Here is a 16,658-nt window from a genome sequence, read left to right on the forward strand (position 1 = left end):
AGTTCTGTCCCCTAGGCAACAGTTTCCCCTGCTCAGGACAATGATGCACAGCCCATTCTAAACTGATGCCTTGATCCGACACTAAAACTGTCATCCATGGAGCCCTCTGCCTTGACAACTCTGCAGAAACCCATAGTTTGCTAAAATCCCCATCTGACCACCTGCAGTGATTCTTTGACTCTGCATTTGTAGCTGACCTCTGCTGTGCTCTTGGCACAGAATCCTATAGACCTGTGGCCACCTTTAACCTTAAGTCTTTCTGTGACCTGTATCTATCACTGTGTGAAGCATCATGCATGATTTGAGTATTATAGAGAAATTAAAATTGGAATGGAAGAACTTGTGATTGCCTACCGTATGACTATCAAGTGACCCATGAGTATTCAATGATTTACAACCATTGACAGTGGTGTTAGTTTATAAATTTGTTATTCAATAAATTCAGACACAAACATACCTGGTCCGTTAATGGCATGGTTTTCCCATGATAGTTGAGGGGAAAATGCTTAGAATCAGATGTCTTTGCCTATTAAAAACTCTATGGGGAGGGGGACAGACACAGTGGTGTACACCTGTAATCCCAGGAATTTGGGAGGTTGCAGCAGGAGGTTCACAAATTCAGGCTAGCCTCAGCAACTTAGTGAGACTGTCTCAAAATGAAAAATAAGGGCTGTGGATGCAGCTCAGTGGTATAGTACCCCTGGGCTCAATCCCCAATATGGGGTTGGGGGAGCTCTAGAGACCCCTTCATCACCAAACACTAGTAACATCTCAGGGAATAATGGAGTAAGGGAATGAGCCAATTATAAACAGCTCTTTGACAAATCCAAGATGTCAATTGTGTTTGTTGAAAAAAAGTCTTGAGCACACAATCTCAGGAGGATCTGCCTTTATGTGGAATTCAAAGTAGAGGATACTGTGTGCAGGGGTGAGAGCTCAGGAAAGATGGTGGCAATATAGAACCTTCTAGAAGCCAGGTCCTTCCGAGCTGGCACACACCTGTAATCCTGGCATCTTGGGAGGGTGAAGTAGGAGGATTCCAAGTGCAAGGCCAGACTCAGCGACTCAGACTGTCTCAAAAAATAAAAAGGGCTGGGGAATGTAGCTCAGTGGTAAAGCGTTCCTGGGTTAAATTCCTGACACCAAAATAATAATCCACAACATGAAATAATGAAGATGTGGTAGAGGGCAATTGCTTTTCCTAAAGTTACTAAAGCCGAAAGAGGACACAGAGGCTTCCAACTAGCACGGGAAGGGCAGTAAACTGCAGTGGAAAAACCTGGCCAGCATGACCTCAGCCAGGTGATGAAGGTCAGTACTAAGAGGGATTAAATCAGCTGACAGTATGAATCCTTTAGGATGAAATGATACTTTACCTCTGTGGTCTCCCACCCTGAAACTATAACCTTAGTCTAATTATCAGAAAAACAGACAAGCTCCAAGGGGCATCCTATACACTACTTGATCACTCCTCCTCAAATCTAAGTCTGAAACTGGCACAGTCCAAATAACCTAGGGAGATACGACACCTTAATGTAATGCACCCGAGATGGGATCCTGGAACAGAAAAAGGATGCTCAGTATAAACCACGGAAATATGAACAAGCTGTAGTCTTGTTAACAGCAGAGTAACAGTACTGGGGTTCATAAATTATAACCAAGGTACCATACTAATAAAATATTAATACAGAAAAAAAGGACAAACCATTCATGAGAACTCTAGAATCTAATTTTCCTATGAAACTAAAATTGTCCCTAAAATGGTTCATTTAAGAAATCTCTAGTTTCCAGAAGGATGCATAGGAACATAAATGCATAGGAAAAAGTCTAAACACACTAAACCAGTAGTATTTTTATAGTAATTTTCTTATCTGTGTTGTATAACTTGTATTATAAGATATTCCTATATTAATGTCAAAATAATTTGAGAGATATTGGGGGAGGAGGTGAAGTAAAGATAATGAGAACCAACTTAGGTTTATTTCTCATCAGCAGAAAAGTTTTATTTCTTTTAAGGACAAACAATTAAACCACATCCAAGGCCTTAACTTACAGACACAAACCAAAGTTGCCATTGAAAGCATTAAGCTATTAAGGAACAAGACACACAGTGGGGAGACGCTTCGCCTCTGAAGCTCACACCAACTTGGCTCAAGATCTCCGCTAGTGCTCGGGTGTGGTGGAGGGAGGAGCGAGCGTGTGGAAGGAGACAGCCGTGTTTCACAAGGACTGAAGCACTGAAGACTGCTTGGCAGGGAGGTATTTTCACGATGGATGGAGGAGGGGAGAACAGCCAGGTGCCTCCCACGGGGCACTAGGCTGCCTTGCAGAGGGCCACCGCAGAGAAGCGCACTTCTCCCTGCTCACGCTCGGTGAACTCTCTGCAGACCTTGGCAGCGTCCTGGAGAGGAGGGCAGACATTAATACTCCAGCAGAAACAGCCTGAAATGGAAGTCTCAAAAGGCGTATCCATCAACTTGAAATACCTCTCTAACCTTGAAAGTCAGGGCTTAGGGCAAGAGGAAAACAAAAACAAAAACCAAAACCAAAACCAAAAAAACCACCAGGTGCCAGGAAAGGCAGCTCCAACCCCTTTATCACTTGCACCAAGTGGCTCTGGGCTTCCCTAGCCTTGTGCCTGGTCTGGGTACAAAACTGATCCCTCAGTGTGGTATTATGGCTCAGTAGTAGAGCACTTGCCTAGCACAGGAGAGGCACTGGATTCAATCCTCAGCACCACATAAAGATAAATAAAGCTATTGTGTGTCTACAACTAAGAAAAATTTAAACAAAAAACCTGATCTTTTCTTCCTAATGGTGCATTAAGAGAATAGTTCTTCTACCTCGAACTCCTGGAAAAGAGACAAATTTCTTTCAAGTAAACATTTTATAAAACAGCCTTAAAGTTTACCTGGGGTAATCCCAGGTACAGATAAAGTGATGAATTCTTAAGAGCTTTCTGGTGCTGTGAAACTTGTTCCTATTTCTAATTAGAAAGACCAGTAACAGAAAATTGATCCAAATGTAATTATTTGCCAAACTGTAGGGCTTATCTGTACAACTTGTAAAAAGTTTGGTGGAAAGATCATGCCAATAAGCCATTCAGAACCTTTAAGAAGAAAAAGAATCCTCAATGACAGAATATAAATGTAATTTCAGTTTCTGAAGTTTAGAAATCACTAACAAAAATGAGTTTAACCCTAAAAAAGCATCAACTACAATGGAGTACCAGAAATTGAACCCAGAGTGTTCTACCTCTGAGCTACATCCCCAGCCCTTCTATCTTATGTTTAATTTTGTTTCCGAGAGAGGATCTCACCAAGTTGCCAAGGCTGGACTTGAACTTGCAATTCTCCTGCCACAGCCTCCATAGTAGCTGGGATTACAGGCGTGCACCACTATGTCAGCTGAGTTTGTATAGTTTCTCACCATTTTAACAATTAATATAGTGTGCAGTTGATACAACCTAACGTATCTGTAACCTTATAGTACTGGCCTTACTTAGGGCAACAACTTTAACAAGATGCTGGTTTATATTCATTTACTATGAGATTCCAATTAATCAGTTTTTATTTATTTCAACAAGGTTTACCTTCCCTATAACTCATGTAAGAGCTATTCCACATAAGACACATTTTTATAGTATTAGTGTAAATCTAGAGGTGAATTAATACGAACCTTAAAAGCCTTATTAGAAGGACTACAGTCTTTCCTCTTTTTGAGTCACAGACCAGAAATTTTGCCTCTCACTCCCACCAATAGTCAAGTCTGATTCTTATTAAAATCCCACTTGGGGGCTGAGATTGTGGCTCAGCGGTAGAGTGCTCACTTAGCACGAGGCAGGCCCTGGGTTGATCCTTAGCACCACATAAAAATAAATAAAACAATAGGTATTGTGTCCAACTACAACTAAAAAATAAATTTTAAAAAAAGATCCCATCAGGCTCTTCTAGATCTATTTCTCTTTCCACATTACCATTCCCATATACCAAGAATTGGCTTTAATTCATCTCAGGGATGTGCGTGTATGACAGTCTAAATAAAGTGACCCTTCCCCTTGAATGGCATAATCTGGTCTACTAGCACCTTGAGGTTATCACTGAGGTTAATACACTGACCTTGGGCATTACTTAATTTCTCTGCTCTTGCTTCCTCATCTGCAAATGGGAACAATGAGTCCTACCTTGTTTCGTCATTAATGAGACTTTACAAATATATAAATCACTTAGGATAGTATCTAGCCCAGAAGTCAGCAAACTTCAGCTATGACACACATTCATTTAGATACTGTCTATGGGCTTCTCAGGAATTATAACAGCAGAATTGAATATTTGCTACACAGCCATATTCTACACAATGCCTAAAATATTTTTTTAAAAATATTTTTAGTTGAATTGAAGAATTGAACCCAGTGTCTCACACATGCTAGGCAAGCGCTCTACCACTGAGCTACAATCCCAGACCAATTCCTAAAATATTTTCTATCTGACTCTGATTACAGAAGTTTGCTGACATCACCCCCCCCCCAGCGACTGTGCACATGCCAAGGGCTCAAAGATGATTATTACTACTATAAATAAAGTTCTTATACCTTAATAGTATTATGTATTTTATCATAATTAAGCAACTTTCCTTTATAACAGCAAATTGATTCTATTCTAGAAACTCATTTTTTAGTTGAAAAGGCCTAGTAACTGCCTACTGACTCAAGGTTTCTACCAGGATTTCACAGGATCCTGGATCTTAAAGTTCTTATGAGTCATTTTTTCAATCTGCTTCTCTCCTTCTGTAACAGTGGAACACATGGGAATAAAAACCCTGAATTTACATACCCAGAATCCACAGTGCTCTACCTATAGGAGCAACCAGAACACAGCAGTCTTAGAGGATTAGGGAACACTCAGGTGGGTGTTACAATCATGTAACCTGGCAGGAGGACAATGGTCACCCTATTCCATAAGGGAGCAAAGCCAGAGCTTTCAGACTAATTCCAACTGTGGTCTAAAGACGGCACACGAAACAGATTAGTTAGGGCTTATATGAAGGATCCTGTTTAAAACACCTGCTATAAAATGAGGTAGGTACAATTACTCAGATGATCTTTAAACCCTGAAGATTGCTATTAACAAGCAGCTGGTGCTGGCAGAAGGGGAAGAATGTCAGTACTTTAGACAGCATCAGCACCGGCTGGAGATGTAGCTGTGGTGCAGAGAGGCACTCTGAAGATTACCTGAAGCAGGGAGCCCTCAGAGCTGGTACCATGGTTCACTGGAAACGGCATTCGCCCATCTAGAACAAAAAAGCCAGGCACATCAGCTTTCCCCACATGCTTTCTTGCAGAAGTGCCAACCTAGCCCAGGGGAAGTTTTGGATTCTTCTAAATACCACTGCCACTCCCCGCAAAGAGAAGCTTGGTCATGAAGTGAGAAGCTGCAGCTGCGAGGTATCCACCCCAGGCAATTCTAACCTACAATTAGCCCACCAAATCCCAAGTTCTCAATTCTTCAAATATTGCAACAAGACTGACACAGGTGCACTAAAGTAGGTTGGAAATCATAATCCAGAATCCATGTATCCTTTATATATATTTTTCATATACTTTTTTTCAATGCTATAATCATTCATCTTATCATTTTCCTTAATAGAAATCTCAAGACTTTTTTCAAAAGTTACCATAAGTGGTGTATTTAAGTTTTTTATAGGTCTCCCACATCTGGGATGATAGATCTTAATGGGTTAACCTGTTCAGAGATAACACAAACCCAATCCAGCTACCACTACTAGAGGGGAATGTGCCCCCATTGCTTGGAAAAGAACAGAGATGCAATCTCTGAGGTCCAGGAAAGGGGGAGGCAAGAAGAGCCCTTTGAGATTTGTCTTTCAATGATTGCTAACTGCCTCCAAGTCTCCTTTGCCCTTTTCAGTCTTTAGGAGTGTTGCCACATGAGAAAATACACCTGCAAGTCTTTCTCCATTCATAAAAAGGGAATAAGTCTAACAAGATGGAAATTCCTTTTTGTTGCCATAAACCAGCTAATACAAATGGCTCCAACATATTCATACTATTTTTACATAAACAAGGTCACATGTAGGCATTGATCCTCTTCTAAAGGTATTCCTGGTCTGAAAATGATAATACTAGGGGTTGCTGTCAGGGAGGTGGAGAGTCTGCACACACATGCCTTGGACTGGTGCCGACCTGCCCTGTCCTTCTCACTGGTTATAACTGAAGCCTTCCATTGGGTATGCCAGCTTCCTGAGAAGGGTGCTTGGTTTGATAAAGGGCTAAGTGCCCCCATGAGAACATCTTTGGCTTCATAAACAACAATATACCAAGAGCCATAAAGTCATACATCAATACTGTTAGAGAAATTAAGTCTGAAAGAATACACGAAACTACAGTGGCTTCTCCAAAATGGACTGACACGTACCAAGTTCATAGAGGTGGCCATCCACGTTGTTGAACAGAATAAAATGAAAATTCACTTTGTCATCTACCTGGAGAGAGTCAAGAAATTTTTTTTGAAAATGAGTGTAAGATGAACTTTTTTTGAAAACAAATGCTCTTACAATTCAAGTGGAACACATTTGAACCAGCTTGTTGATGTATTTTTAAATCATGAAGCTGGTATTCACATATTTCCTACATAAAAGGCCCTATTCTAAGCCAGTTAAGGTAGAAATATTGGAATTGTTATGACAGCTCTGAAGGTGCTACTATCACATGCTTTTTACTGAGAAGGAAACTTGGGCTTAAGGAGACTAAGTATCTCACCCAAAGTCAAATCTAGAAAGTGGCAGAGCAAACAAAACATCAGCAGTTGACTTCAATGTTCTGTTCCCATTATGGCAACTTTAGACCTTCTAGAACTAGTCAGGATTGTTGGTGTACCTTACTCTCCTCCCCAGCAGTCTGTGAGAAGATTGCTTGAGATGCTCAATTACTAGGAGAGGTGTTACTCTGCAAGATTCATTTAAATCTAGACATAATACATACTATATCATCTGAAGCATACAAGACAATTTCAACTGCCAATTAAATTTCTGAAGAGCCATTTTTGTGAACAGATCCAGTCACAGCATTATTTGGGTAGAATTTTCTGCTGAATTGACGTTGGGTGGTGGATATCACTGGTCATTTACTATATTCTCAAAAAAGAGATTCCTACAAATACTCCCATGGAAACACAGACAGCACCTGGGCAACCTGGCTCGGATTTGTATTTGCATTTACCCGACATTGGCCTTCCTGTGCCACAGCATCATGGGCTGCCTGAATGGCCTGCAGAAGAGAGAAAAGAAATAGCACAAAACTCTCCAGAATTATTTAAAAGCAATGCTTCAGGAAATTTTTTTTTGTACCTCATTCTTTTCAAAGCATTTTGCTCTGTCTTCAGGGGACATCTTCTCCGTTTCAGAAAGAAACTGTTTCAGGACTGATCCATCCTCTTTAAAAAAGAAAATGCATGCATTAGCATAGAAAAAATAATGCAAGCGAGTGCATTTATGATAATATTTACTGCCAACATAAGCCTTTACATGGCCAGTCCCATAGAAATGACCTGAATCATCTTTTTTTGTGGGGGTGAGGCACGGGGGATTGAACCCAAAGGTACTCTATCACTGAGCTACACCCCCAGCCCTTTTGTCTGGTCATAGGATGTCACTGAATTCCTAAGGCTGGCTTCAAACTTGCTATCTTTCTGAGGCTCCTAAGCAGCTGGGATTATAGGCAAGTGCTACCACACCCAGTATCACCTGAGTCTTTAATATGGCCTCTTATCACATTACAGTACTTATTCATTTGGAACATTTGAGAGACTTCAGGGCCATAAATGGGCTGCCTTGTCTACTGCTGTATCTATAAACCTAATCTATAATTAACATCTATTACTTATATGACACTATAACAGCACAATCTAATAATTGCCAAACCAAGATTTTTATTTTAGGATAGACAACTCCATCATAATAATTCAATTATCCAGATAGATGTTAATATAAAGAACTTAGAGGGCTGGAGACGTAGCTCAGTGGTGGAGTGCTTCCCTTGCATGTGTGAAGCCCTAGGCTCCATCCCCAGCACTGTACATACAAATGATCTTAGAAATCTGAAGACCTCACACAGTCTGGCTTAGAGATAACTAGCAGGCTCTTGGTATAAGAACTGTGTTACTGCTCAGTGTGGATAAGCCTAGGAGATTGATCACATAGCTATTGAACTTTCATATCTAAATAAAACAAATTTGTTTAATTGAAACCATATCAAAATCTGCAGGGGCTGAGGGTATATACATATAGCTCAGTAGTGGAGCACTTGCCTATCATGTGCAAGACCCTGGGTTCAATCTCCAGCACTGGAAAAAAAAAAATCTCTGAGAAGGGCTATGAGACAAATTAGATGTGACTTCAGTATCATGTGGTTACAAAAATCTCATCTCTTGAGTTCAGGAACACAGGACTCTAAATATAGGGATATTTTAGAATAAAAGGATCAAGCTACAACTTTTTAAATAAAGCGTAATCAAGTCAATATTTGAAAAGGCACCTTCCAGAAGATCTGGAAAAGCTATCTTAATTTCAGAAGTATATTAAGAGTAGAGTCTTGGCCACATTTCCTTTATTAAAAATGAATTAAGGGCTAAGGTTGTGGCTCAGTGGCAGAGTGCTTGCTTAGCATGCATGAGGCACTGGGTTTGATCCTCGGCACCACATTAAAAAAAAAATAAGCAAAATAAAGGTATTGTGTCCATCTACAACTAAAAATATTTTTTTAAAAAATCAATTAAGCCTGGCATGGTGGCTCATGCCTGTAACCCCAGCTCCTAAGGACATTGAGGCAGGAGGATTCCAAATTTGAGGGCAGTCTGGGCAACTCGGACCCTGTCTCAAAAAACAAAATGGGCTGGGGATGTAGCTCAGTGGTAGAGATTCCCTGGATTCAATATCCAGAATCACAAATAATAACAATTAAAATATACATATATATGTTACAGTGCTGGGGATCAAACCCAGGGCCTTGTGTATACTAGACAGTGCTCTACCACTGAGCTACATCCCCAGTCCAAACAATTTTTTTAAGTTATGTTGCCCAGACTGGCCTCAAAGTCCTGGGTTCAAATCCTTCTGCCTCAGACTCCTGGTACCTGGGATTAGAGGTATGCACTTCCATCCAGCTCTGTATTTGGAATTGCAAAAAGCAACAGCATGAACTATTAATTGAAATTACTCATCTCCTAGCTGCTCCTGGCCATTATCTAAATTGAGTCAAACTGCCACCTATTTTTGTAAATGAAATTTTGGAACACAGCCACACCCACTGATTTACATCTAATCTATGTGGTCATCAAAACCTAAACAAATTTATTCTGTCCTTTAAAGCCTGCTGACCCTTGGCCTAAATCACACAGAATGCCCATGTTATTTTAACCCCCCCCCCCCAATTCCTTGAACTTTTGAGAAACTCAAGGGCTCAGACTTACTTCTCTCTATCCTCCATAGCACTCACTGCAGGTAGCTAAAGCCCTTGCCCTGACTTCACTCATACCTGCACCCCAAGGTTTTTACCTGCTGCTCCACCTCCCTGAGGAGCATTCCTCCCTGAGGAACCTCACTACTCTGAGCTGGTTTGGTTCTCCAGTTGCTTATGAGACACTGAACCATTCAAGACAGGTCCTAACTATTGATATTCTTCTCAGCATCATCTAATTCTCTAGAATCCCTGAGAACTGAATAGGAGAAGCATGTGAGAATCACTACACCAATCAGCCCTCAGTGTTTTTTCCTTTACCTCAGAACCACAAAAATGCTAGCAGACAAACCATCACCTCAGGTGGAGGCAACCTAATTACACTTCCTAGAAAATGAGCTTCCTCCCCTCAAAAGAAACAATAAGAATCCACTCACAGATGGTAGCTGTTTAACTAGCACCCCTGACTAAACAGGTTTTAAGATCATTTTAAGACAGTGATTTTGTTGGATCAGCCCAGGAGAATGAAATGGGTCAGTTAATTGTGCCTTCTGAACTCCATGTTTTGAGTTTAAATAGAGGGTGAGCGGCCACACGTACCAAATTCCAGCTTGTCTTGATTATTAGCCACTGCATGTATCAGTCCGATTGTACCACAGGAGTTCCCGATGGTCTGCTTCATGAAGTACACTTTAGGGCTAACTTCTTGCCCCTTCAATTCTTCAATCTGTTTTTTCCTGAAGTTCTCATGCTGTGAATGGAAGCATTTTTTTTAACATATTAAAATGCAAACACAAAGAACAGATGGCAGCACAGTGAGTTCTGCTACCTAAATGGAAACACAAGTGGGATGTGTGAGCAGGAGCCTTGGTTCTAGATCTGGCCACGCCCAGACGGTGGCCTGACTGCCTCCCATCCCACACAGGCCAGTGGGGCTCCAGGAGGTTCTCAAGACTCCACCCTGATGCTGCAGTGCAGTCACCGTCTTGGATGTTGCCCAAGGCTCCGTCTAGACACCACTGCAACCTTTTAGCTTTCGATGGAGGGTACCATGAAGTCAGAACACAGGGATGTGTTTATTGTTTTCTTTCTTTTCACACTAACACCAGCTGTATTTCAGAGACATCTTAATTAAGATGATCAATTTAATTCCCAACAATAACACCAGCTGGTTTACATCACACTAATTCTTTAACATTCTACTTCTATTCTGTCCAGGTAGATGTTTTCAAACACAAAACCATATACAAGCTTAACTGTTGAAAAGAACAAGTGAAAGAAATGACCTATTTCTTTGCCCCCATTTTTTAGAAAAGAGACAACTAACTGAACCAAGTGTTGAGCTGTGATTTTATAAAAACTTCTCACCATACAAGAGGAAGAAGTGATAGCAGGTTGTCCTTGCCAGTTTCACAGTTTAATCTGAGGACAGATTACCAATCTGGAGTAGAGGATAGAATCTAGTATATGAACAGGAACATCTGCTAGCTTTTTGCACAGTAATTCAATAAGACTGTCTAGATCTTTCCCAAATGAGTTTTAAAGGCCTTAAAAGTTATGACTTCTGTTAACAGCAGGGTATTAATGCTAGGAAACACTAATTTTCCATAACCAGCAAAATTCAGACAGAAGAAATATTTCCAACTCTGTCTTGCATTACTGTACATGGAAATGAAGTCTGAGCTTGACCCCAACTAGTAGGAAGTTCTTGCTTTCTAGCTACCAGATCCTTGAACTGTTACTCAGACTGTTTAAGATTTTCACCTCTCTAGACCAATTAGATAAAATTTCAAAATAGGACAGCCATAGCAGCATTAGGGTCATTTAAACTGTTGTATGAAAATACTTCTGCAAATATTTCACCACCACTTAAAATTAATGTTTTAGAAGAAGTCCATTTAGGATTTCACAATATTCCCTTAGTTAAAAGTAGATGCTTTCTGATTTAGCATTGGTTTGTTCTTAGACTCAACCCATAAGCCTGACTTTTTCGTTAAATTTGCTTCAGTGTTTTTTGCTCAGTGGGAATTCTGTGTAGAATAGGTGATTGGTAAATTTGACAGGTTGAAGAACAAAACACAGCCTTTCAAACTAGAATGTTCCTTAAAAAGATCCACTGGAGCCAGCAAAAGGAGACCTGGGAGCTTCAGAAGGCAAGCCTGCGGCACCACTGCCTCCCAGAGGCCTTGACCAAGTGCTGCTCAAAACCCCAGAGTCATCATGGTTCCTCTAGTGGAAAACTCAGATGCTCAAGTAGGAGCTAGAGATTATTTTGCATGTGGTCAAGGAAGCCAATTTGACTAGCAATGATTTGAAATTTTACCCAAGTAAAGATTTTGGCTAGAAAAGCATACCAGTGAGATTATCCTTGTAGCCACAATAATTTTTTTAAAAAAATAATATTTAGCCCATGTACTAAGAGGAAGGTCTGGAACTTCCACATGGACTTTTGTTTAGGCCAAGGATGCTTCTAGTTATACCTAGTGTAAGGATGATGCTTCATTTAACTTTACTGTTTGGAATGGTGTCCCAAATGCAGTCATGTGACAGCAATAGGAACTAGACAACACACTAATTACCAGGCCTCCCTACATTGCAAGACAACAAATATCCCAACTATGATTTTTTATCTGATGCTCAATCTCTGAGGTACATATATCCTCACTCCACTGTAGGAGAAAGACCATTTAAAGAAAATAAAAAGGTGTTTCCAAAATACTACAAATAACCACCTATTACATTTAGCTACAAGGTCAGAGAGACCAAAGGGTAAAGAAAGGGAAAAGAGTCCCAGCACACGAACCCACACAAGTGATTTCACTTCAAAAGGTGCACTCAAGAGCGTGTATGCTGTGGGGAGTGAAGGGGTGGGAAGAACCCCCCAAGGCCTCCAGGAACCGAGGCAATCAAGGTGAATTAAAGCTTTTGTGTCCTTGTGATTTGGACAGGCCCATCCAAATTAGCTCTAAGTGGGAGTCAGAAGCAAATAATGAGCTGACAGGTTACAATCCTTAAAAGGAAATAACCAACAGTCCCCCAAGTGGAAGACCCAGAAAAGCTTAAATTCAACTCATGCGTAGGATTTCCCTGGATAAATGGGATGGGAGATGGGGGATAATTGGGCTCCTTCTCTTCCCAATTTAAGGCAACTCCAGAGAGATGAGTGAAGAGACACTACTACAAGAGGCGCCCCAGTGAATAGATATTACGGAAAGTGCAGACACTCCCTCCCCCCACCCCCACCCCCTCCCCCCGGGAAGAGGGTGCGACCTTTATCCCCAACAAAAGGAGCCAGTTAGTCAGGTCTGGAGGTCAGGCCAGGTGGGGAGCCCTCAATGGCGAGCTGGGGTTTGGAAGCACCATGCACCGTCGGGGACCTGACCGTCCCCGACCCCACTCCCTACCTGGGCAGTGAGGGGAAACAGCAGCAGCAGCGCGCAGGCAGGTGCTGGCACCGAGCCTAGAGCGTCCTCCTCCAACCCCAGTACGTCAGCGAAACGCCACTGGCCCGCGACCCCCAGCCGGGCCAGCACCTGCAGAGAGGAGATAAAGCGGCCAGGCGCACGGGGACCGACAAATCACCCGCACCTGCTAGGGGGCGGGGCCAGCACGCGCGAACCTCACACCCACGCCCGAGTCCAGGAGAAGGCCCCGCCCCGCCCCACCCAACGCCAGTGCAATGACACAGCACAAAGCGCAGCCCACACGTGGCTCGGGCGAAGCCCGGGTACCAGAGTCTGCGCGGCCAGCGCCACGCCCTCATGAGCCCTTCCCAGCACTTGTTCCCATCTGGGCGCATCCTCCTTCATCTCCCCCGAAGTGGTTTCGCAGAGTCACCCCGCAAATGCAGGGGCAGAAAGCGCCCAGTATGCCCCAGCCGAGCCGCCTCTGGAGCGCGCAGGGCGCGGCTCAGTGGGCGCCTTCGTCTCCACGCTCTCGGGGGAGGGGGGCCGAGAAAGCACGAGACACCACTCACTTTGTTCAGCATCTGAAAGGCAAATACAAAGGAAAAAACTTAAGTCAGCGATACCACTCCTTTGCCACCGCTGACCCTAAGCCCTCCGCTCCCCCGGGCAACGGTGCACTCGGCGCTCACCTCAGGGTTAATCTCCATCGGTTTGAGCTGCATCTTCGCTAACAGAGAAAAAGAGCACAACCCAGAGAAGAAAAACAGCGAGCGGAGCCGCCCAGGCTGCCTCTATAAAGCACCGGCCTGACGCACTGTAGATGCCTGCGCAGGGGGAGCAGGGGCAAAACCAAGCGAGGGGGAAACGTCTAGTTGCAGGCAAATGGGAGCATACCCCCCCTGCGCAGCACAGAGTGGTATAGTCGGGCCCCCAAACCTTGCAGTCTCACTCGCCAGTGAGCTAATCTAGTGGTTGTGAAGATGGATTTTGTTGGTGGGTGTTCCTTGAGTGTATGGAGCAGTCCTTTTAATGGAGTCTTGAAGTTTTGGCGAAATATTTGGAAACCCATCTTCTCTACCATGCCAATCCCTCAAAAGCTCGGGGTCTCTGAAGCATTGAGAAAAAGCACAAATTCAACAGGTATATATTTAATATGAATATAAATGTATGTCCCCAAATCTCGCAGGAGTTTGCATTTAACCTCAGACAATCCATCCTCCATGTTAAATTTTACCAGTACCGAGGTTCGTTTTAAATTGATTGCCTAGAATTAAAAAAAAAAAAAGGTATATAATAGGTATTGCATTAGTAATGCTGATGTAATGTGACTCCCAGGGAAGAATTGGTTGATCATGGGGAAGCGGTAGAAACCCGGGGGATGTGGCGGTAATACAAGACACAGAGAAGGCAGGCAGTTGGAGACTTTAAGTAGCATATCCAAGGAAGAGATAGGTATGCTTTTGAGACAAGAGGCTGCAAAAGGAACTGTTCACTCTTAGGAGAACAGGAGGCTTTGAAAAATAAAATTCTGAGTTCACAATACTCACAATGAGGAAGAAAGGGAATGGCAACTAAAGAAACCACTGTTTTCTAGTGATCTCAGGTGGGTTTTTTTCTTTTTAATCAGCAAATGCAAAAGATGGAGGAAAAAAAAAACAATATGCTCAAGAATGAATAAAAAAGAGGGACCCAAATCTGTAAGAATTTTGCCAGGAAACCTATATCGCAGAATGAAGTGGGACTTGCAGAAATACTGGGGAAGCAAGAAGATTGGGTGTTTTAAAAAATATGCTCAGAACAAAATAATGATGATGGTGAAAGAATAGGCCTACTGCTTATGAAGTCCAAGGTTACCATGACAAGGAAGGGAGGGAACCTACAGTTTTTGAGTTATTTCCTCTTCAGTGGATCCTTTACATGTGTCATTTAGTGCTTAGAGGATCCAATGAGGACACCCTGTTAGTGCAATTTTACAAATCAGAATCTCTGGGCTTTGATTTGCTTAATGTTTCAATTGAGAAATAAAGCCAGGAAATGCACCCTGGTAAATTTGGCTCTCAGATACCACCACATTCAACCTCTATTTTCTTTCCATTTTTACCATCAGAAAGATGATTTCCACACACACAATGAAAGAGAAGAAAAATCAGCAAGAAGTTAATGAGTGAATTTTATATGTAAATTATACCTCAGTTGTTAAGAAAACACAAGACAGGTGAATAGGTAGCACAAGAACACCTGGCTACTTCGAAGGAGTTCTTGCCTCTGACTCAAATTATGTTCCCAATTCATTCATTCATTCATTTAACAAATATCGATTTAGCATTTACTATGTGCTGGGCATGGAACTTATAATTGGAGATACAAAGATGAACACAGAAAATAAATACAGAAACTTTCCTCATGCAGCTTTTATCAGTAATGAATCCCTGTGAAATGGAGCTGAGATCAGGAGTGCCTTACTTAGTGGAAGGTTTCAGAAAGGCTTCCTGAAGGAAGTGTCCTTTAAGATAAGGGCTGATGGGGAGGCCAAAGTTAGCAATTGCTAATTATTGCACTTTGTAAAAACAGTCATGAAGACACTATCAGAAATTTTTGTTGAAGGCATTCATTTATTCATTCAATATTGAGGGCCTATTATGTGACAGGAAACATCAGAGCAGTGAATCAAACAACTCACTCTTTACAAGGAGATGCCAAAGATTGGACACACACAAATCTTATCCTAATCTTAAAAAAAAAAAAAAAAAAAAAAAGTAATTTGATCCTGCAACTGCAGACCAGAAGAGTTTAACAGTTGTTAGCCAAATTCTGGGTCTCATGATTTGTGACTCAAGATAAAATAAGATTCAGGCATATAGAATAAGTCATGCCTGCTGGCACTTATCTTTTCTTTGGGGATTACTAGCTGAGTTGACAAGCAGACACTGTCCTTACTGTATTTCTCATGCTTCCAGGGTTGTGTTGGGTGGTATTGCAGTGAGGGTGGTTTCATAGCTTATTTATTTGATTCTCCTTGGGGGAAAAAATGATGTTTTGCTGAATGGAGTTATCACAACTGATAGCCATCCAACAGGGTTAATATTTTAACTCTATCCTGTGTCATTTTATTAGAGCAGAGAGACAGAGAGAGAGAGAGAGAGAGAGAGAGAGAGAGAGAGAGAGAGAGAGTATATGCATGCAAGGGAGAATTAGCAATCTAAATGTCAGAATTACGAGATTTAGAAAAATAAGTTAAAAATAGAACGACGGAATTTAATAGAGATCTTGGTGAGGGTCGCACACCTCGGTGAATATGCTAAAATATTTTTTAAATGGATTATTGTATCTCAATAAAGCTGTTAAAATTTAATAGGGATATGTGTAGAGTTCTGTCAATTATAGTATGGTTGATCTTTATGATAACTTTTTCCTTGATTCTATGGTTACTTATGTGTAATATGGACAAGTGTCAAGTAAAAACAAATCACACCATTTTTTAACTATAATTATTTGAAATTAAATACACAAAGATCAAAAGTAAAATTTTTTTGAAAAATCAATTAAACATGTATTAATGAGGCTTAATACATGGTTTGTGAGAGATAGATAAGGAAAAAATTCAAATATTTTGGTGGTGTCATAATGATAATATAAAGCTAATGCAGAAGTGAGAAATTTGAGCTGGGGCTGTAGCTCAGTGGCAGAGTGCTTGCCTAGCATGCATGAGGCACTGGGTTTGATCCTCAGCACCACATAAAAATAAACAAATAAAATAAAAGCATTGTTTCTGTCCGTCTACA

General features: G+C 41.6%; 1 protein-coding gene across 3 annotated transcripts; it reads right to left on the reverse strand.

Moving 5' to 3' along the window:
• Window positions 1-1,972: 1,972 nt before the first annotated feature.
• Window positions 1,973-13,675, reverse strand: Uchl1 (ubiquitin C-terminal hydrolase L1). Of its 3 annotated transcripts, none has more exons than XM_026386206.2 (9): window positions 13,566-13,675; window positions 13,446-13,457; window positions 12,874-13,002; window positions 10,070-10,220; window positions 7,363-7,448; window positions 7,235-7,282; window positions 6,432-6,498; window positions 5,231-5,289; window positions 1,973-2,401 (listed from the first exon to the last, which is right to left on the reverse strand). In XM_026386206.2, exons 1-9 carry the CDS (start codon window positions 13,596-13,598, stop codon window positions 2,315-2,317), a joined length of 672 nt encoding a protein of 223 aa, XP_026241991.1. In that variant the 5' UTR covers window positions 13,599-13,675; the 3' UTR covers window positions 1,973-2,314. The 3 variants fall into 3 exon arrangements, with proteins under 3 accessions (XP_026241991.1, XP_026241981.1, XP_077659508.1); XM_026386196.2 differs by having other exon boundaries at window positions 7,199-7,282; XM_077803382.1 differs by lacking the exons at window positions 13,446-13,457; window positions 13,566-13,675 and adding an exon at window positions 13,201-13,339.
• Between the last annotated feature and the right edge of the window lie 2,983 nt (window positions 13,676-16,658).

Source organism: Urocitellus parryii, chromosome 10 (genome assembly GCF_045843805.1).
Source record: "Urocitellus parryii isolate mUroPar1 chromosome 10, mUroPar1.hap1, whole genome shotgun sequence".
Taxonomy (NCBI): domain Eukaryota; kingdom Metazoa; phylum Chordata; class Mammalia; order Rodentia; family Sciuridae; genus Urocitellus; species Urocitellus parryii.

Coding starts and splice junctions, on each gene's coding strand:
- Uchl1 (XM_026386196.2), bottom strand. CDS start 13,598: ATGCAGCTCAAACCGATGGAGATTAACCCTGAG. Junction 6,499..7,198: donor ATCCGAGCCAGGTTGCCCAG/GTGCTGTCTGTG, acceptor GACTCTCTCCAG/GTAGATGACAAAGTGAATTT. Junction 2,402..5,230: donor CTGAGGGCTCCCTGCTTCAG/GTAATCTTCAGA, acceptor CCTCCTCTCCAG/GACGCTGCCAAGGTCTGCAG.